The sequence below is a fragment of the Balaenoptera physalus genome (assembly GCF_965194825.1).
Source record: "Balaenoptera physalus genome assembly, chromosome: X".
In the NCBI taxonomy this organism is placed as follows: domain Eukaryota; kingdom Metazoa; phylum Chordata; class Mammalia; order Artiodactyla; family Balaenopteridae; genus Balaenoptera; species Balaenoptera physalus.
Window position 1 is genome coordinate 94,717,649 of NC_138903.1, and position 22,408 is coordinate 94,740,056.

Below are 22,408 nucleotides of genomic sequence, written 5' to 3' on the forward strand. Positions count from 1 at the left end.
TATTTATTATTTCACAGTCCAGGGGGTTTCACCTGAGTTCTCTGCTTAGTCAAGTTGTTGGCTGGGCTGGGCTGGGCTGGGCTGTTATCTGGAGGCCCTGGGGGGAAAAGATCTGCTTCCAAGCTCATTCAGAATGTTAGAAAAATTTAGTTACTTCAGGTTGTAGGTCTGAGGTCCCTGTTGCCTTGCTGGCTGTCATCCAAAGGCCAGTCTCTGCTCCTAGAGGCTGCCCATCTTTTTTCTCATGTGGTCCCTTCCATGTTCAAACTATCAATGGCATGTCAAGTACTTCTCATGCTTCCAGTCTCTCTGACTTCCTTTTCTGTCACTAGCCAGAGAAAGCAATCTGCTTTGAAAGGACTCATATGATTAGATTAGCCCATCTGGAGAATCTCTCCTTGTCAAATAACTAATATAATCATGGGAATGATAAACATCGTAAACACCCACTCTCAAAGGAGAGGAAATTTATACACAGGTATAAATTGAATGCAATTTATTGCAGATTGAATGCAAGAGCAGGTATGAGAATCCAGTTGCTTTTTATTCCGCCAGACATTAAAGAGATTTGCAAAAATGTAATACAATGCCGGTTTTCTTGCTAATTTTTTTGTTCTGGAAAATAGTAATTTTTCATAAATATATGTTATTTTTTAAAAAAATTTATTCATTTATTTTTGGCTGTGTTGGGTCTTCGTTGCTGCGTGTGGGCTTTCTCTAGTTGCGGCGAGCAGGGGCTACTCTTCGTTGCAGTGCGCAGCCTGCTCATTGCGGTGGCTTCTCTTGTTGCGGAGCATGGGCTCTAGGCGCGTGGGCTTCAGTAGTTGTGGCACACGGGCTCAGTAGTTGTGGCTCGCAGGCTCTAGAGCGCAGGCTCAGTAATTGTGGCGCACGGGCTTAGTTGCTCCGTGGCATGTGGGATCTTCCCAGACCAGGGCTTGAACCCGTGTCCCCTGCATTGGCAGGCGAATTCTTAGCCGCTGAGCCACCAGGGAAGCCCATATATGTTATCTTAACATGCAATGGGTTTATCATTGTGATTTTAAATTAAAAAATAGTTTAAAAATTTATCCGTTTTAATTTCTAATATGTTAAATAACGATAGAACCCATAAAAAGGAGCCGTTTTGGAGTCTTTAATAAATTTTTAACTAGTACTTTTTATTTATTTATTTTAAAATTGACATACATGTCTTTTTATATTCTGTGTGACAAAATGTGAAAAGATACATAAAATTCACTCTTTTGGGTATATAGCTCCATGAGTGCAGAGTTATACAACAACGTTTACAGTTCCAACACCCAAAATAATTCCCTATGCCACATCATTTTAGTCAACCCCTTCCCCCATCCCCAGCCCCAGGCAACCCCTAATCTGTTCTCCATCCCTATAGCTTTGTGATTTCAAGAATGTCATATAAGTGGAATCACACAATAAGAAGTCTTTTGAATCTGGCTTCTTTCACTCAGCATAATACATTTGAGCCTCATCCATGTGGTTGCCTGTATCAATAGTACATTCCTTTTTATTGCTGAGTAGTATTCCGTTGTACAGATGTGCCATAGTTTATTTATCCATTCAGTAGCTGAAGGACATTGGGTTGTTTCCTAAATAGTTTTTAAAAGTATAAAGTGGTCCTGAGACCACAAATTTTGAGAGAGAGGTGATGGTAATGGATGGTAATGGACATATCATTTTTATATGGGAAACCAGTAGACAGATGAAAGAGCCATACATTGGAGACAGGATTAGAAGGATTTACAGATCAGATGTGATGGGGGTGTAAAGGGTCAGAGAAAGAGAAAAGAGTGAAATTAAGTCTAACTCTGCAGTTTCTGGCTTAAACAGCTGGCTTTCTCAAATGGAGAAGCTGGAGGGAGGATTGGTTTTCTTTTTTTTTTTCTTTTTAAAAACTTTTTATTTTATATTGGAGTGTAGCTGATTAACAATGTTGTGATAGTTTCAGGTGCACAGCAAAGCGACTCAGTCATACATATACATGTATCCATTGTCCCCCAGACTCCCCTCCCATCCAGGCTGCCACATAGCATTGAGCAGAGTTCCCTGTGCTCTACAGTAGGTCCTTGTTTGTTAGAGGATTGGTTTTAGTTCAAAGGGAATCAAGGATACAATTTTGGACATGTTGAGTTTGAGATGCTTTTGAGATATTCAAATGGAGATGTCAGTATGTAGGGGTCTGGATTTCAGAGAAGTCTGGGCTGAAAGTGATGATTTGGAACTCATCAGACTATAGAGGGTAGTTGCAACCATAAGAGATAAATGAGACTTCCAAGAATGGAAATGCAGAGTGAGAAGGGAAGAAGTCCTAGGTCAGGCTCCTGAGAAACACTCATATTTAAAGATCTAGCAGAGGAGGAGAAGTCAATGAAGTAGTAGCCAGAGAGATAGGAGGAATATCAGGGGAGAGCTGTATCACAGAGGCCAAGATAAGAAAACATTTCCAGAAGGGCAAAGTCACTGCGGATGTTGAATACTGCATAGAAGTTGAGGAAGTTAAGGACTGAGACGTGGCCATTGGATTTGATGAGTCAGGGGTTATTCGTGACCTTGATGAGAACTTCTTGGTTTGGTGGAATAGTGGGGTTGGACTGTGTCTAATCCTGTCTGCCCTGAGCCTGACTCCTTCTCCCACACTCATCGCTGCCCCTTTGCCCCTAGAATATTTCTTATTCCTCCTTCTAGACTCCTCTCTTCATAGCACCATCTCTTCCCTCTCCCTCAAGACCTCGCTTTATACAGATCTCTCTTAGATTTTCCTCCTCAAAGACCCTGCTCCTACCTCTTCTGCTGTCTTCCCTAAGCCATCTCTTCCCAGATCTCCTTTTCCTGCCTTTATTCTCTCACCACTGACTCTTCTCCTTCACCACATACTGCTTTTCTCAGACTCTCTTCTTTCTTATCTTCTTTCACACTCTTCTCCATTCCCCCACCTATCTAGGCTCTCTGGATCTCATCAGGAGTCTTAGCAGATTACTAAATAGCCTCCTAGGCTTAACGCTGAGGAGTCACAGTCTTTGGCATGATTCCACCAGGAACGGACAGTGCCGACCTGGGGCAACGCAGCATTAGAACCTAGTCCTTCAGTGATTGCCAATCTGGTAACCACATCCTGCCCTCATCCGCCCTGGCACCTTCCCCTAAGAGTCTGCCTTTTCCTCTCCTCAATTACACAGAATCACTGTGAGCTGATAAGGCGCCCCCTCTACTACAAATTCTATCTCGCTTCAACCAGCATTTTCTACTTATCAAAATGTGTTCCTCTACGTTAGCCCAGGCTTGGGAAGTCAGCTGGGTGAAGCCTGGAGAAAGAAGATAGGAAGACTTGCCCCAGGTCACACAGCTGGGTAGAGGATTAGCCCGCTGTTCCTTCCACCCCTTCGGTGTTGTTTGTTTTCATGCCCACAGACTCCCCAGGCCCGAGCTCAGGCATGGCTGCCCTTTTAGCTTGTCCCAGCCAGCCACGGGGTAGCCCCCTGGAGAGACCCTGGCTCAGGAGCACTGCCCGGGGGTCAGTACCTCATTCACACCTGCAAGACAGTTATAGGCCACCTTGGGAAGGAGGATGACTTCTGATTTGCTTCACTGGATTCACAATAGGCAACAAATCGGACTGTTTGCTTTGATATTGCTTCCAAAATGGAGTAGAGCATGATTCTGCTCTGCAGTAGCCCAGTACACAATGTACATGAAACACTCAGGCACAGTGCCTGACACCTAGAAAGTGTTCAATGAATAGTGGCCACTGGCCTTATCATTTGCAATGAGGAATTCTTGGGAGGGAGTCAGTGTGGTATACTGGCAAGCTTACTGAACCAGACATCTAGAGGCCTAGATTTCAGGTCTAACTATTCCTGCTCAACTTGAAACGCTGGGTGAGTCATTCATTTCATCTCAGTGGGCCCAGGCTTTCTCATCTGGAAATAGTAATAGCTGCCCTACTTCTGTAATATGTTGTATTAGCCTTTAAAGCATTCACAATCTTTGACGTAGCAATTCTAATCCTCGGAATTTGTCAGTGTTATGTGCAAAGATGCTAGGTTATAATAGTGAAAACAATGGAAATCACAAAAATGTCTAATAGTTAATGGTTAAATTATATTTCCATACGATAGATTCCAGCACATCCATAAGAGAATGATGCAGATCTATTTTTTTAATTGACATGAAAACAGGGCCATGTCAATGGACCCTGTCAATGTCCTATCATTATATTATTTAGAAATGATAGAAGGTTATAGAATGGTAGGGAATAATGTGATTCAATTTTATAAAAAAATGTTCTATTCAGGTCTTCTACAGTACATCAAAATGTTAACAATGATTAAAACTATACCTCTTGCTTGTGGTATTACGGGGACCTCCATTTTCCTCTTTATACTTTATAATTTTCTGAATTCTTTGCAATCGCATCTAGTATGTTTCTAATCAGAAAAAAAAAAAACAGGAAAGCTTTTTTTTTTCCCCATTTGGAGAGGAAACCCAATTGCCGCAATCCACTCCACAGAACTTTGGAGAGACTCAAGTGACATAGACTGTGGTCTATGTGGTACTGCTGTGTGTGGTACAAAGGGGAGGCCCACCATTATCATGGCTGCCTCACTCCCACCTTGTAGGGACAAGGTCCTGCGCTTTGAAGCCACCAGAGTCTGACCCTACAGTACACATGTCTGTCCTGGGACTCAATCTTAGGGGTGGGGTAGGACTGGGGGTTCGCTGGAGAAGAAGCTGGGTGGACGAGTCTGCAGGGCTGCTGAGGTACTAGCTCACCAGGGCCGTGTTTGTGAGGCTTACTTCCTGCTGGGCCTCAGGGCCGCTAGCCAGGAACACTTAATGGGGGTTAACAGAGCCCCCTCCTCTCCTCACCCCAAAGCTGGAATGTTCCGAATTCCTCCTTGGGCCAAACCCCTCTCCCCCCAAGATCTCTCCTGGGCTCACAGAGGTCACTTCACAAAAGCTCAGCTGGAGTTTTTGACAGGAAAAACACAAAACTCACCAAAGTTTTTTTTTTTTTTAAAGTACCTCAATCTTCCACAGCCTCCAGGGGTTTAATTCTGATCTGTAATAAGTCTCTGACCCAAGGCTGAGATTTGCACATGGATTTTGCAAAGCTGCAGCTAACAATTAGAAATCCTTTATCACCTCAGCCTGGGGCCCCTTGCACCTTACTTCCCTCCCTCAGGATCTCTTCCTTCCTCTCCAGGGCCATACATCTCCTCCAAGGCTCTGCAAAAGAACTGCTTCGTAAGTGTCTCGATTCTGATTTGTTTTTAAATTCACCTAGGTGGGCTCTTGCTTCCTAGTTGTTATCGATTTGGCCCATGGTGAAGCCAGGCTGGGCCACCTTGGGTTTCTGAGGGGAGGGTACTGGAGGGAAAATTCAGGAGGCACTTGGGTTGGTAGTATTTGTTTCCTCAAGGCTACCACGAAGTTTCCAGTCTTTGAAACTGCAGGGCCAGAGGAAGCACTCTCCAAGTCAGATGATAATTTCTGGATGGAGCTTTTGAGGGCAAAAGGACTGAGACAAAGGGATGGGAGGAAAAGAGCTACAGTTTACCCCTCTGCTTAACTGTGGTGGTGGGAGAGCTGAGGAGGACGGGAAGGCTGCTCTCTCACAGCCAGTTCCAGTGCCTTCCTTGGCATGAAGGCTCAGGGAATCAGCAGAAGATGGATTTCTGAGTGAAGTCATAAAGTCTCCCCCTTAAGCCCTTAAATAACTCTCTCCCACTGGTCTCTAAGTCTGTTATTAGAAATTCCTTCTTTGAAGAAAATCCTGCTATTTGTGACAATGTGGATGGACCTTGAGGGCATTATGCTAAGTGAAATAAGTGACAGAGAAAGACAAATGCTGTAGGATCTCACTTATATGTGGAATCTAAAAAAAAAAAAAGAGCTCATAGATACAGAGAACAGATTGATGGTTATCAGAAGTGGGGATGGGGATTGGTGGGTAAGATGGGTGAAGGGGGTCAAAAGGTGCAAACTTGCAGTTATAAGATAAATAAATCTCGGGGATATAAGGTACAGCATGGTGACTATAGCTAACAATGCTGTACTGTATATTTGAAAGTTGCTAAGAGAGTGGATGACGGAAGTTCTCATCAGAAGAAAAAAGAAAAAAAATTTGTAGCTCTGTGTGGTGGTGGATGTTAATTAAACTTATTGTGGTGATCAGTTTGCAGTATATGCATATAATCAAATCATTATGCCATACACCTAAAATGAATACAATGTTATATGTCCATTACATCTCAGTAAAGAAAAAAGAAATTCCTCTTTTTGGACTGAGACATTATTCTCTTCAAGTGGCCTCTTTGAAAATGGAGTTGGAACCATAAACATTACCAGCACTTATAGCTGGAGAGGTTGTAGGTGATGTCTGTTTTCTAAGTTCTGCCTTTCTGTGTTCTCCAGCATTCCAACGTGAGAGTGCTTTACTTTGATGATCAGGACAAAAAGAAACTTCTTTTTAAAGCAATTAGAATATCTCTCAATCCAGCTGTAGTTCCCTGAGCTGTCATCAACCAACTGATGCAGAAGGAGAGGTGAACTGCTCCAGGGACAAGCTTTGCAGAAAGTAGGGCTTCAAAGGAATGGCTTTGCCACCTACTAGAGCCCTTGGGAGCTGGGGGTGAGGTGTGGAGAGGAAAGCAAGTATCTCAGATGTCTGTGAGGGGCTGTGAGACCAAGGGGTGGAGCAATGAGACTGGCTGACAGAAGAGAGCTGTGGTGGCCTCTGTCACCCCCAGAGCAGCACATCAGATCCTTCCTTGTGCCTGAGAACCCCACCTATCTGATCCCACAGAGTCATATGAAAGGTACCCTCAAATAAAGTGTACCATGCACAAGACTCTTGGAGCAAGAAGTGGGGAACGGCAGGGCAAGGAGGGGTTAATTCAGGAGCTGCTGTCAGTCTTGACCCTCCTAATCCTCTCCTGCAGTTCCAGCCCCTCCCCTAAGAAAGATTAAGTAAGAATCCTAAATGAAGCCTTCTTGCCCAACCCCTGGGCCATGGAGTGTGTTGGCCTCATGCCCAGAAGACAAGTTCAGCTGGCCAGGCCTAGAGTTCTCTGTCCCTCCAGAGACACCAGGGCTTGACTTCTAGGACGACCCCTCAGAGAGAGGAGTTTCTTTCAAAGCTGCCTGCTTCTAACAACAACTGTTCAGTCTTCTAGATTTATCAAAGTGGCTTCTTGTCCCCATTACCTTAGTTGAGACTCAAAACTTTGGAGACATTTTTCTCATCAAAACTAGGGCCTGGAGAAGTGAGGGGACTTCCACAACAGGTCCCCAGCAGAACCGAGATGAGAAGTTAGTCTTGGTTCTCAGGCCAGGACTGGTTCTCTAAACCCCCTACTGCCTCATCACACAAATCAAAGCAGAATGTAGACTGGCTCAGCACTCACCCACTAGCTATTTCATCCACCCCTGCCTTCCTGACCCTGGCTGAAAGCTGACCCCATTGGGCCATTTCTCCCAGTTGAATAAGCTCCAAAAACTTGTTCTTCCTCCTGCTCAGCTCTGCCACGTCAGACTCTTTAGAGATTCCAAGCCTCAGTGATGGCATTTTTAGAATTCTGCCTTCCCCCTGCCCCAAACCACCTTCCTACTTCCTCCTACCGAGTCAGGACTGGCTCTGGGGAGAGGCTCTCCTCTTGGGGCCACTGTCGACTCCCATGGGAAACCTAAGCCGGGCTCTTCCGTCACCATCCCAAACCCTCAAGGCAGCTCACCAACCCTCACTGAAAGCTCAGATATGGATAGGGAGTACAAAGGGAAAGTATTTAAGCCAGCTTGGGTGGGAAGAGTGGTTAAAGGAAGGTTTCTAGGAGAGGATGAGTCCTGAAGGATGACTAGCAATTACCCACGCAAATGTTGGATGGTTGAATAGCATGCTTAAGGGTTTGGAGACACAGAGAAAGGCAACTTCAGATAAGGACACACGTTCAGGTATGGTTAGATTGTGTGTGTGTGTGTGTGTGTGTGTGTGTGTGTGTGTGTGTGTGTGCACGCATTCACATTGGAGCATAAAACATGAGGGTGGAGGTTATTGGTGTGAGATGAGCCTGGAACAAAAAGCAGGAGTCAGACATTGGAGGACTTTCCTGGTTTCCAGGGCTAGAGAGTTTGAACTTCATCATGAAAGCAATGAAGAGGTCCTGAAATTTTTTAAGCATGACAAAGAGATGGGGTGATACTAATGATTCGATTTCCATTTTAGAAAGATCATTGTCTGCTGGATGGATAATTGATTGCAGGGGTGGGCAGAAGTAGAATTAGAGAGACCAATTTGAGGTGCCTATGAGATTTCCAACTGAACAAGAGATAATACAGGGTTTGAACCAAAGTCTAGGCAGTGCAGATGGAAAGAAGTGGATGCATTCAGGATGTATTTTGAAGGTAGATCTGATAGGACTTCATAACTGGTTATAGGTCAAGAAGAGGTTAGGAACCAAGGATGACTGGCTTGGGTTGCTGGATGAGTGATAGTCCCATTGAGATAGGGAACACTGTGTGAGGAATAGTTTAGGAGTGGAGAGAGAAGAGTGAATATGATTTCAACTTTGCAAAATGTTGAGTCTGAGGTGCCATTAAACCGTTCAGATGGGCTCATTCCAAAGGCAGTTGCATACACACATCTTGAGTTCAGGAGAGAGATCTGTGCCAGTTATATGGATTCAGGAGTCATTGGCATAGAGATGGAGTGGATGAGGTCACCCATGGAGGATGTAAAGAATAAGAAGAGAAGTCTAGCTGAAACCCTGGGGTGGGGGAATAGTCAGATTTATAGAGTGGGTAGAAAAGGAGGAAGTTATAGAGGAGACCCTAGAGGAATCATTTTGAGGAGCAGGGAAAACTGGGAGGGATGTTACAGAAAACGAGAAGACAGTTTTATGAAGGAGAGGGACAAGGTGAGATGACAGAGATAGGACCACTGGATTTGGGGCAAGGAAATTGTTGGTAACCTTAGTGAGACCATTTTCAGTGGAGGGCTAATGGCAGCAGCTTGCCTTCAGAGGGTTGAGCAGTGAGTGGGAGGGGGAAGAAGTAGAGATATCAGTATTAAATGGCTTGTTTAAGAACCTTGGCTTCAAAGAGAATGATGAGGAGAGGGTGATAGCCGCATAGGTAGAGTAGGAAGCTCAAAGAGAGTGGTAGGCATTTGAAGTGGTCACCAGCAGATGCTCACCAGGGACAAGTAGAAGGACTTCCAAGCAGCTCTGAAAGCCCCACAGAGATGCACAATCATGATCAGGTAGAATTGTGCCCGTTTTAGCAGTAAGAAAACCAATGGCTGGAAAAGACTTGCGCAGTGTCCCCACTGATGAGTGACAGACATGAGATTCAAGTAGATTTCCCTCCATACCTCCCGTCAAATGTTTTCTTGCCTCTGCTCTGCACCGCTTGGCATCCACATTGGCATTGTCATATCCATCACTGATGAGTAGTATTGACTATCAACCACGTGCCCAATGCTGTGGAGGCACAACAGAGGTTTCATATATGATTTCTTCCCTCAAATTGTTTAGAATTTGGTTGAAGAGACAAGATAGTCAACATATGCACAAACCTATAAAATGGTGAAACTCCGTCTCTCTCTCTCCCTCTCTCTCTCTCTTTCCCTCTCTCTCTTTCTCTCCTGTGTTCCCCACTCCCTCTTCATTTACCTTCTTTTCCTCTGATCCTCTCTCTCAATCTTCTTTCCCAATATTGCGCAGCCCTGGTCCCTTACACTGAAGTGTCATTGACTCATTTAGAAAGTCTATATCTTATAGTCCCTGAAACCTCTTTATCACTTTTATTTACTCATTAAGAGGACATTTTTGAACACTGGCTTTGGGTGTGTAATGGGTGGGTAATGCACTGTGCAAGGCACTGGAGATACAGAGGTGAATAAGATAACAGTCCTTGCCCTCAAGCAGCTCACAGACTAGTGGGGAAGAATAAGGATATAAAGAGGAGAGTGCAACATAGTGAAATAAGTACTATCTGTATCTTAGTTTTCTTATTTATACAATAGGGATTAGTACCTACCACAAGACGTTGTTGTGATGATTGAATTAACATGTATAAAGTGCTTATAATGGTCACATAGGACACACTATGTTAGTGTTGCTATTTTATTAGTAGTATTAGTAGTAGTAACATTACTATGATGGAGGTAAGTAAAGACAAGATACCATAAGAACACAGAGGATGGGAACTTGACCCAGGCTAGAGTAAAAGACATCTGAGCCCTAACGGATGAGAAGGTGCTAAACAGAGAGAAAAAAATGCCAGGCATTCCGCATAGTAGGAGCAACCTGTGGTCAGGTTTGGAATCAAAAGGCAACAGGACATGATTGAGGAACTCAAAGTAACTTAGTTCAGCAAGAGCATAGAACATGTGGAGGGCAATGGCAAGAGATGAAGTTTGACAGGTCATAGAGTCCAGACACGTTTGGACTTTATCCTTTAGCCGATGGGGAGCCAACTGGATTGTTGTATGTAGAGCAGAAACTTGATTAGATTAGTGCTGAAAGAGCACCTTAACAACAGCATGGAGAACGGATTGGAGGAGGCAAGACTGGAAATAAGACCAGTTAAGAAACTGTTGCTATAGTCCAGAGGAGAGAGGATGATGAAGCCCTGGACTGTGGAGGTAGCAGTGGGGATGGAGAGAAGGATGCCATCGATTTGAGGTATCTTCAAGAATTGGTGAGACTGTGACAGTAGAAGGTGAGCGGTAAGTGTGAGAGAGGTGTCAAGAATCACTTCCAGGATTTGGGTCTGGTGCAAGGAGATAAATAGAGGTATCACTCAGTGACCACAGGGAACCCACGGAAGAACTGTTTGGGGAGGGGTACAATGGGAGAGGTGATGAGTCTTCTTTTGAACATGTCCAATTTGAGATGCCTGTGAAATTTCCAGGTGGACATTTTATTTTATTTTATTTTTTAAAATGCATTTTATTTATTTATTTATTTATTTTGGCTGTGTTGGGTCTTCATTGCTGGGCGAGCTTTCTCTAGTTGTGGCGAGCGGGGGTTACTCTTCGTTGCGGTGCGTGGGCTTCTCATTGCTGCGGCTTCTCTTGTTGCGGAGCACGGGCTCTAGGCATGTGGGCTTCAGTAGTTGCGGCACACGGGCTCAGTAGTTGTGGCTCGCGGGCTCTAGAGTGCAGGCTCAGTAGTCGTGGCACACGGGCTTAGTTGCTCCGTGGCATGTGGGCTCTTCCTGGACCAGGGCTCGAGCCCGTGTCTCCTGCATTGGCAGGTGGATTCTCAACCACTGCACCACCAGGGAAGCCCCCAGGTGGACATTTTAAATAGGTGATTGCTCTGGAAGTCTTGAAGCTCAGGAGGAAGGTCTATGCAGATTTGGGAGTGCCAGTGGATGAATAGGAGGTTATGTCATGGGGGTGGATACGTTTGCTCAGTGACAGAGTGTACATTGAGCAAAGGATAGACTTCTGAGGAATACTCACATTTAAGAGATGATTACAGAACGAGAAATCTTGAAGAAGGCTAAAATGGAATAGCCAGCTTGTGGTGGGTTGAAAAACTAGTGGGTTGGAGGGTCTTGTAGTGGATGGAGAGAAGGATGTGCCCTTGACCCTTAGTGTCTTGAACCTTGATAAGAGTCGGGGGCGGTGAGGGGGGGACACTCATTGAACACTGCAAAATCCTGAACAGCTCTGAGATTCTAAAGGATTGACTCAGATGCCTGCCTCTTACCAAGTCCCCTGAATAAGGTAGAGAAGCTACCTTTTCCTTTGTCTCAGTGCCCCTAACAAATAGCCTAGGGAATGTCAGGGCTCCCTCCGGGCCCTGGAACAACCTTTCCTGAATCCTGAATCCTCCCACATCACCTGAGAGGCCTAGGGATGGTGGCGCAACTATTAGGAGAGCAGACAGGAAATGTCTGGGTGTGTTATACACATGGGAGGCCTCAGGCTAGCTTGTGGAGGGGGATTTGGGCAGGGCTGGGAGGACTTGAACTCTGAGAGTGTAGACAGATGCTTCGTTGCCTGCCTCAACCTGCCCTGGAGTCAACTTTCACCATGGGCAGGATGACCCAGGGCTAGAACATTACTCTCTAGGCTGCTGGAGATTCAAGAGGCCTCTAAGAACCTAGAGACCAAGGCTATACCTTAAGGCCTGTTCCTCCTACTCCGGTCTCCTGGAGTTTGGCACCGGTGTGCAATTGAGGGGCCCCGTGGCATTGTTGCCAGGTAATGCGTTAAACAGCAGGCCTTGGAGACGGAACCAGCCTACAGCCTGACCTGGAGTTAACACAGTCACCACAACCGACAATGGCATCACCACCTTCTCGGAAAGCAGCCACCTGTCTGGCCCCTGGCTTTGTCCGGCTGCCAATCTAAAGCATGTACCTACGCAGGAGCCGATGACATTTTGGCTCCACTTTCAAAGTTTTTTTTTTTCTTTCTCATGTGTTATTTCTAAAGATAACAAAGGTCAAAAGGCATCCAGCATTTTCTGGTTTCTCATAAGCTTCTGGTCAATATTTAATCTGGTTTATGGATTTTTTTAGGTCTTCTAGATGCCTTCTTGAGCCTGCTCGTGGCCACCCACAGACACTTGTAAGGAGGAGAGAAGTCGGCCTGGCACAGACACTCTGAAATGAGGGATTAGAGGCCGGGATCTAAGGAGCAAGAGCTACAGCCAGAAGACGAGGGAGCAGGCCCCTGAAGACGCATCTACTGAGAGGTCTGCCATGGCCTCTCTTGGCCTCCAACTTGTGGGCTACATCCTGGGCCTGCTGGGGCTGTTGGGCACCCTGGTTGCCATGCTGCTCCCCAACTGGCGAACAAGCTCTTACGTCGGTGCCAGCATCGTGACCGCAGTCGGCTTCTCCAAGGGCCTCTGGATGGAGTGTGCCACACACAGCACAGGCATCACCCAGTGTGACATCTACAGCACCATGCTGGGCCTGCCTGCTGACATCCAGGCTGCCCAGGCCATGATGGTGACATCCAGTGCAATCTCCTCCTTGGCCTGCATTGTCTCTGTGGTGGGCATGAGATGCACAGTCTTCTGCCAAGAGTCCCGAGCCAAAGACAGAGTGGCGGTGGTGGGCGGAGTCTTCTTCATCCTTGGAGGCCTCCTGGGCTTCATCCCTGTTGCCTGGAATCTTCACGGGATCTTGCGGGACTTCTACTCCCCACTGGTGCCTGACAGCATGAAATTTGAGATCGGAGAGGCTCTTTACTTGGGCATTATTTCCTCCCTGTTCTCCCTGGTAGCTGGAATCATCCTCTGCTTTTCCTGCTCGCCCCAGGGAAATCGGTCCAACTACTACGATGCCTACCAGGCCCAGCCCCTGGCCACTAGGAGCTCTCCAAGGCCTGGTCAACCACCCAAAGGCAAGAGTGAGTTTAACTCCTACAGCCTGACAGGGTATGTGTGAAGGACCAGGGGCCAGAGCTCGGGGGTGGCTGGGTCTGTGAAAACCAGTAGACAGCCTCCCCCAGGGCCACAGGTGAGGGACGTTGCCACTGGATCGTGTCAGAAGGTGCTGCTGAGGATAGACTGACTTTGGCCACTGGATCGAGCAAAGGCAGGAACGGGAGCTGGTGTGACAGCGTGCAGGCTGAACTGTCAAGATGCTTGTCAAGCCAGACTTTCTGTTTCCTTCATCTTGGCTCCCCATCTCCCACCCTGAGTTCCCAACCCTCAACTCCACTCCCCTCCCCCCCGAGGCCAGGCCCCAGAGTCTCCCCTTTACCTTCTGCTTTACCTGGGAATCCATCCCCAAACCCACGAATCACATGCCACTGACTGACCCTCTCTGTGATCAAAGACCCTTCCTCTTGCTGAGGTTGGCTCTTAGCTCATTGCTGGGGGATGGGGGTGGGTGGGAAGAAGTGGCGGCTTCCGTGGGCATGGCGCTAACCTCCTTCTCAAGCCTCCCTGCAAAGAAACTGATTGGCCAGTAATGGGCCCTGGAGCCTCCTCCATCCCACTCTTGTTATGACTCCACAGTGTCTAGACTGGTTGGTGTATGAACTGAAATAAAGCCATCCCACAGTACGGAGGGAACAGAGAGCAGCTGGGTGTAGAATGAGAGGGAGAGGGTGTAGCAACTGGGTGTAGGATGAGAGGGAGAGGACAGCCTCGGATAAGAAGCCGAGGACCAAAAAAAAAAGAGCAGAATCATGGCCCAGGGCTCTAGCCCCCGGCTAGAGGAAAGCACAAGGCAAGAAACTGTGGTGGAACGCTCAAGGCGGCAGCAGGCTCTGACTCTACCGAGGAACTCCCTCAGAAGCTCCAGCTCCAACGTTCACTGAAGCCCCTGCCTCCCTTTGACCTGGCTAACAACGAGGCTAAAGGGCCTACACAGTGGTTTCTTTAGGAACGGGATACTGGTTTTTGTAGAGATGGCCCTTGGCTGGGGGATGAGAGCATGGGAGCAGCTGGGGACTCAGGAAGGCACCACTCCTTGATGCTGCCCGAGAGAGAATAAGAACTTGGGTATCTAAGAAGCTGGGTGGATATGTGTGGGAACCTCAGTGGGTATTTCTATTGGGCCAGAGAGGCAGCCCCCAGAGAGTCTTCAGGCCTAACGGAGAATCAGCCCAAAGGCTGAGATCAGGCCCCCGGGGTCTGCCCACAGAGCACTGCAGAGCCTCTGAAAGACCACAGCCCCAGCTGGGCCCCCTGTCAGCCACCTTCATATTCTCTCCACCATCCTTTACCAGATATGGTAGAGCTACTAGAAGGCATCCAATGGCTCCAGCATGGAATAATCACGCCCAAGGTGCCGTGGCCCTCATCTGAGTGATAGCTGAGCTGCTGCCTGGGATTTCAGTTGAGATGGAAGAGTCGAGAATGATACCCAGGCGGCCGGTTCCAGCTCCAAGGTCTAAAAATGCCCCATTTCCCCTGGGGGGCGGGTCGGGGTGGGAGTCATGAACAAACGGAAAGTTTGAGCATGACCAGCTTCTGACAAACTCCAGTACACCTCCCCAAACCTCAGTGCCAGCAGGAGGGGCCCAGTGACTGTCTGTGACGTGCCTTTCACAGTTCTACCTTCTTGCCTATATTTAAGTTCCTCCCCTAAGCGGGAAGGCCCTCTCCCCTTAGCCAAGTCTTCCTCATGCTTGGAGAAGTTGCTCGGCACCACCTCCTTCACTGAGCCTCCTCTGACCACTCCGTCCCTATCCTACCCCTCCGTCGTCCAACCCTCAGTGTAAAAATCACTCTTTGATGCTTATCATTCACAATTTTTGATGGATACTTATCTTTCCATGTGCATGTAACTGATTTCACAAGTACATTGTAAACTCTTGGAGGGTAGGGGCCATATCTTAGACTTGTCTATATTTCCCAGACTATCTGTAAGAGTGCTGGGTACACAGTAGGTGATCAATAAACACTTGTTGATTGAGTAACTGTTTTATTAATACAAATTAATTCAGACAGGGCAGGTGTGACTGAGGGAATTGGGTGAAGGGGAGGGTAGAATGGAAATTGGCCTTTCTCCCCACTGGGTGGATAGAAAATTCAGACTTTACTGGAGACGTTAAGAAAGCAGGACACGGGGCTTCCCAGGTGGCGCAGTGGATAAGAATCCGCCTGCCAATGCAGGGGACACGGGTTCGATCCCTGGTCCGGGAAGATCCCACATGCGCGGAGCGACTAAGCCCGTGAGCCACAACTACTGAGCCTGCGCGTCTGGAGCCCGCGAGCCACAATTACTGAAGCCCGTGTGCCTAGAGCCCGTGCTCCGCAACAAGAGAAGCCACCGCAATGAGAAGCCTGCGCACTGCAACGAAGAGTAGCCCCCGTTCGCCACAACTAGAGAAAGCCCAAGCGCAGCAACAAAGACCCAGCGCAGCCAAAAATAAGTAAATAAAAAAAAAATTAAAATTAAAATTAAAATTAAAAAAAAATAAAAAGAAAGAAAGCAGGACACCCTCCCTCTCCCCAGGGAAACATTAACCTTTTCATAACATCCAGGGATCCTCCCGTCTCACAACAGTTGTTTCATTTATTTGTTAAATGGCTATGTGTTTATTCCGTTCACCTCTGAGCCACCATTATGAGGAAGGTGAAATAGATCAGAAAATCTTCATTTGGCGGATGGGGAAACTAAGGCCCACATCAGTAAAGAGATTTTCCCAGGGCCACACCGCTGGTGTTAGTGCCCCAGTCTCCTGACTCCCAAAACAGGACATTGCCGATCCAACAGTATTCACAGCCAAAACGAAGAGTCTGCCAGAGGTCCCAAGTTGTCTGAGGAAAACAATGTGTGTGGCCAGCAAGGTAACATCGGGGACACATATGCTCTCCTGGTCTCCCGTGAGGGGAATCTGGGAGAACAGGCCCAATTCACCGAGTGAACCACTTGGAACTGCCCCTCCTGCTGCGCTGGCCACTGGGCCAGCCTGGGCCCAGCTAGCTGTCCCATCCCAGGGATGCCAAGCTTACATTTGAATAAGACATGACACCTTAGCTCCAATTCCTCTACCTCTGGAGGTGTAGGAGTTTGGGAGGCCAGTGATTTGGCCCTGTTCTAACCTCACTGGGAATTAACCAAGCTTGATTCTTAAACATGTTAACTGTGGCTACACTGACAAGAATGAAGCCCTACAAGTCTCAGCTTCCCCAGTCCCCAGACCTAGCGGGCCTCAACGCACAGGAGCCTGTTATAAGAGGCACTACGCTTGCATTCCTGAGGTGGGCCTTTTTTGTTGCAGACGCTAGGACTGCAGCATCCAAGCCCATTTAGAGGGAATAGTGGCAGGTAGGAGTGAGGGTGGAGAGAAAGGGCTCTTTGGTCAGAAGTTTAATAAGAGGTCATGCCTCTGCTCTGGTACCAGGAAACCTGGAGTCCTTGACTGGGGGCCGCGGAGGTTGGAAAATGGATTTGCCTTCCTGACTCTGCTGTGCTGAGTGGGCAGCAGTCTGATATGGGCTCTGATGACCCACCACCTGGCAGCCAAAGCGCGTTCAGATCCACGATTTCACTGCATCCTCCAAATACCCCCAGTGAAGCAGGTCTTTTACAGGAGACAAAACGGAGGTCCGGACAGGTGAGTAAATTTCCTGAAGCCACAGAGTGTCAGAGTCTGAACATAAGCTTGGAAACTCTTCGCACAGCAACACGGGTCTGGGATTTTGTCTCAGAAGGTGTAAGAGGGCCCGTTGCACTTCAGATTCCTGCTGCCCTCCTGCCCCTGTCTGTCACCGCAGTGTAGGGGCTTTTGAGGAAAATAGGGCACAGAGCTTCCCTTCCTCTTAGGTTGAGGCTGGCTGAGAGGTCCTCCTTCCTTTTAATCTGGGAGGATTCTAGGGAAGGAGTTAGAAGTTCATCCTCAACTAGAAAAACTAAGGCAGACCTGATAAAGATCAACTGTTCTCTTTGGCTGGCTGAGCAAGAAAAGCCTCGCTCTAGATAGTTCCCCAGAGTCAGGGTCCAAGTTGAACAGCTTTCAGTTCACCCCATCGCCTTCCATCATAAAGTAATTTAGATTAGCCACAGACCCAGGGGATAGTGAAGGCCCTTGTGTTTATTCCCTGGCCTCATGGTTCTGACCCTTGCACAAGGAGAGATGTTTCTGCCCTCCCTCATTCCTCTGATAATGGCGTGACTCATATTTTCTCCCCCTGGGGGCCCTAGTGACCCACTGCTATGTGATCATTAATAGGGGAGGAGGAGGCCGAAACTGGCTTCTTGGTGGAAAGACAAACTCCAGCTTTCTGCGAGACCTGCATTCAGCCAGTCAAACATACGGCCAGCTCTCTAGCCGGCGAGCTACCAGCTGGCCCACACTAGCTGCGCTCTCACCTGGTGGCAGGCAATGTGCTGAAGGCTTTGAGGGTGACAAGGGTGAACAAGGTAAAATCTGTGCCTTGTAGGAGGTGGCAGTTGATCTAAGGGAGACATAAGACATGCACACCTACCTGTGGTACCAGGCGCGATATGGTCTGTCCTGTGAGAGATAAGGAAAAAGTGCCGTAAGATGGGGTGCGTCAGGGGCTAGTTAAAAACGGTTTGTGAATCCCTTCAAATCCCAGCCCATAGCAAATGAGGGTCTGGCACTGCTTGAGCTTCTGGGGGAAGGACGATCAAAAGAAACTGCTTCCTCCAGCTGAAGGACCATGGGAAATAGGGGAGAGGGCAGTGCTAAGGTGGAAACAGGGCTGCACTGCACAGCGAACCTAGGAGCTCCTTGAGTTTTCCCTCACGGGACACCCTAAGTGGCTCTAACGGCAAGAGTGACACTGGGGCTCAGCCCCTCCCCCCTCATCTCCTTCTCCTGGGCAGGGCTCCCGGAAACTGCTGGGGGCAGCAGGGGCTGTGCCCACCCAGGTAACCTGAGGCCTTTTGGCTCTGGAACAGAGGACAAACACAGACGTGGGAGAAGGGAGAGAGGAGAGAGGAGGGGCCCAGTGCTAAAGGAAGCCAAATGAGGCCTCGCAGGGTCAACTGTTCTCTCCCACTCAGCCCTAGGCTCGCGGACAGGGTATTCTTTCGTGCCTGCAGCTGCCCACTCCGGGACATGGAGGCCCCGGGCTGGGAAGCCCATGGGCTCCTCCTCAACTGGCTGAGGCCTGGCCTTCGCCTAGCCTGGTCTCGCTGCCTGGGCGAGCGGCTCCCAGCTTTGATGAGAAGTTATGTTATCTCAACGGGAAGGAGGCGGGGGAGACCTCGAACAGGAAGTCCAGCAGGTTATCTCTCTCTTTGGCCCTAAGTGATGGCTCCCCACATGCTGTGATGTGATCACTGATAAAATATTAACAGGCTGTTATCAGGCACAGCAATACAGAAGCTGTCACCTGACTATCCCTCCACCTCACACAACCTACTACCTTCCTGAGAATTGCAGCTCAGGGTTTCCTAGTTAAAACTTGCCTACAGTTCCCTGCTCTAGGCCTCACTTCTCCACAAGACAAGCTGGAGTCTCTTAGGGTTTGATGAAGCAGGAAGTCACCATACAAAAGGGCAAATCATCAGGTGCTGCTTGTCTGTCATCCTGGATGTCCCATTCCTCCAGAAGAGCGCCCTCTCACTGCTTCACAAGTCACTTCCCAGGAGGGCTTTGAAGAAGTTTCTCTTCGCAGACATGGCCTCGTGGAGAAAACACTGAGAAAACTCACGTGCTTTCAAACAGATATTAGGGAGTGTAACGGGATGTGAAACTAGATGCCAAATGAGTGTGAGTAGTGTGGCAGGCAACCCAGCGTTTCAGTGGTTAATTCCTTTTCTCCAATAGCACCTTCAGAGTCTGTGATATTTGACAAAGTTCTCTTTGCGTTGCTCAGGAGAAAGGCCAGTCACACCAAAAGTACAAAGAGAAGATGCTCTTGACTTGAATTTGTCTCTGGAATTACCCAACTGGATGCAAGAAGACGGATCGGCAGCCCCACAAAGGGTATCTGATGACATTGTGAAGACCCTGCTTCCTTGGTTTTAAAGGCACTGAACGCCCTGATTAAAAAGCAAGTATATTTTCTGGGAAGAAACATACATTCAGCCACAGATTGACCATTAACGCCAGAATTTGCACTAGTTTCTCAGTTTAGCCCTTGAAGGAGCCAGAGTGAGAAGATGAGTCTAATGAGTTAAAAAAAAAAAATAGAACACTAATTCAGAGACTACGGACACTGGAATTTGGGGGACCAGGGGACTTCCCTGAGTAACACACACACCCTTCAACTAAATGGTTCAACAGCTTTAAGAATGGAGATGAGGTAGGACTCAAGAGAAAGGCAGACAAGATGAGAAAGGTGGTGCCATCTTCCCCTTGGCAATTCCAGAGGCACCTCGTGTGGTTAATTTTACTCTTCCATGTGTAATAATAAACCAATATGTTCTCAAGTGTCACTTTCTCACTCCCGAAGAGATTTGCCCAACTCAGCACTGTCTGAGGGGGTGGTGCAAAGGAGCCAGTGAGAACACTCAAAGGCAGAGGCCAACAAGTCCAAGACCTCCTGGAGTGTAAGAATAGGATCTCGGTGGCTGTTTTGATATCAGGAAAGCTGCCAAGTGACAGCCCTGAGTGAAAACCCAGTCAAGAGGAAATGAATTTCCACGTTGTTTAGAGGGATATTCGTTACAGAGTGAACGATTTCCTGATCATGAGGGCAGTTAAACATTGTGTGGGATTGTGGAATTTTCTTCCTTGTAAATTCCTATTAGTGTGGGCTGGCTGTAGCATTTTCTTATCAAGAGGTAGAAGACGAGACTGATCGTTTTCAAGATAGTATGGTGTAGTGGGAAAAGAGCCTGGAGGCTCGTTAGCCACACACTCTAGCTGTGTAGTCTTCGGAGAGTCACTTCAATTCTTTACGCTTTAGTTTCCTCATCTGTAAAATGGGGATTATACCTGCCTCTCAGTGTGGTCATGGCATATAGTAGGTGCTCAACAAATGGTTAACTGTATTCTAAGCATAGGTGACCTAAAAAGTCGTGCCAAAGTCACACTAAAATGTGTGTGTCTTTGGGGAAAGGAGGCAGACAAAGTATATTTTCTACCACAGATCAGAATCTGCATTAGCAAGGGGATATTCCTTCCCAGGACAAAACTTCTTAAGATTCTTCCCCAAAGTCTGAATGAATACCTTGAAGATTTTGAATAGGCTTCTACTCATCAGATTCCATTAACAGAAGCCAGGGGCAAAATAGACTTGAGAAGTTGGAGAGGAAAGAGGTGGTGATGGGTCTTTGACCTTCATCCAGATTTGTAAAAATCTGAGGTGAAACAGAATCATAACCCATCACGTCCCACCGCTAGAGAAAAGCTTAGTCCAGGGGAACTGCAAACTAGGCTTAATTTCCCAAACTCAGCAACAAGTGGGGAGATTTCATTAGCCACTTTCCTAATTCATATCCTACGAAGGCTCCATTGTTAAACAGATTTAGAGCAGCCCCGCTCTTGCTGGCATTCCAAGCCCTTGGTCCATTCTGTTCCTTATGCTCCAAATCGAATAATTCACTATTCCTCAAACCTTCTTGGGTGTTCCCTTATTCACCCCACACCCCCAGTCTCGTGACTTTACTTATACTATTCCCTACACCTGGAAAATCCTCCCCACACACCTCCACCTTTCCAATCCTTACAGGTTTCTATAGCCCATCTGGAAGATCAGGCCTTTGTGAACACCTTCCTGAGCCTCTGCCTAAAGTCATCTTGCCTGTCCCTGAGGACTCAACGGGCAAATGTATGGAATGTGGCACCCAAATATTTGAACTACTATCTAAAAGTGGGTTGGGGATTTCTGGAGATTCACATCAAAACTTTGGGTTTAGATATAGAGGCAAGTAACAAAACACATTTCTCTTGCAGATTTTATTTTCCATTAGAAAATGAATGCTCTTTATGTCTCACTTAATGACTAAAGCTTTAACATACCCAAGAGTATCTAAGTCAATTCTTTCCAGTTGTGTAGTTTATTATCCAACCATGTGCCCTGACTTTGGAATCAGAAAGTATGGTTCCTGAATTTCTTCTCTGCCTAAGATAATTTATGAGTTAAGGATGTCCTTGTCACCAAGCACAAGTTATTCTTTTGGGGAAATTACACTTGACTTAGCTTGAGCTCACCCCTAGCTTTCCTGAGCATACCCCAGTGCTTTACTCCTAACACAGTACTACAGAAAGAGGTTTTAATGCATAGTACAGAACTCTGAAACATGTTCTATCTGGAGATTACTCTTGGGAGCTGAGAGCCTGCCAATTAAGCCCCTCTCTCTAAATTGTTACCCCAGATTATTTGCAGTCACTGGACTTGGGCAAGCAAATCTTCCTGTCCCCTGGGGCCTCAAAGTCTCTGAACTAGTCCTCTGGTAGGTGCCCATGTGTTCATCCAACAAGCATGTACATACAGTTGTCCCTTTGTATCTGTGGTGGATGGGTTCCAGGATCCCCATCGGACACCAAAATCCAAGGATACTCAAGTCCCTTAGATAAAATGGTGTTCAATTTGCATAAAATCTATACACATCCTCCCGTATACTTTAAATCATTTCCAGTGTATAATACCTAATTCAATGTAAATGCTATGTAAATAGTTGTAAATACAATGTAAATGCTATGTAAACAGTTGCCTGAATGAGGCAAATTGAAGTTTTGCTTGTTGGAAATTTCTGGATTTTTAAAAAAATCTATTTTTAATCTATGGTTGGTTGAATTCGTGGATGCAGAACTCACAGATTTGGTGGGTTGACTGTACTTGTACTGATTTGCTAACTTGTGCGGGGAACTTACAGGTATACCTCATAGATATTTCAGGTTCAATTCCAGATCACTGCAATAAAGTAAATATCTCAATAAAGAGAGTCACAGGAATTTTTGGTTTCCCAGGGCATATAGACTTATGTTTCCACTATACTGTAGTCTATTAAGTGTGCAATAGCATTATGTCTAACAAAACAATGTACA

General features: G+C 47.1%; 1 protein-coding gene across 5 annotated transcripts in view; it reads left to right on the top strand.

Moving 5' to 3' along the window:
• CLDN2 (claudin 2) overlaps positions 1-15,412 on the top strand; it is a 32,498-nt gene extending 17,086 nt beyond the window's left edge. The window contains exons 1-2 of one of the 5 annotated variants that reach the window (XM_082447769.1): positions 5,093-5,262; positions 12,553-15,412. In XM_082447769.1, coding sequence (XP_082303895.1) covers positions 12,736-13,428 — 693 coding nt within the window. In that variant the 5' untranslated portion in view covers positions 5,093-5,262; positions 12,553-12,735 and the 3' untranslated portion in view covers positions 13,429-15,412. Of the gene's footprint in view, positions 1-5,092; positions 5,263-7,746; positions 10,745-12,552 lie in introns of those variants that run through there. The other 4 variants (XM_082447767.1, XM_082447766.1, XM_082447770.1 and 1 more) reach the window with 4 other exon arrangements.
• The last annotated feature ends 6,996 nt before the right edge of the window (positions 15,413-22,408 follow it).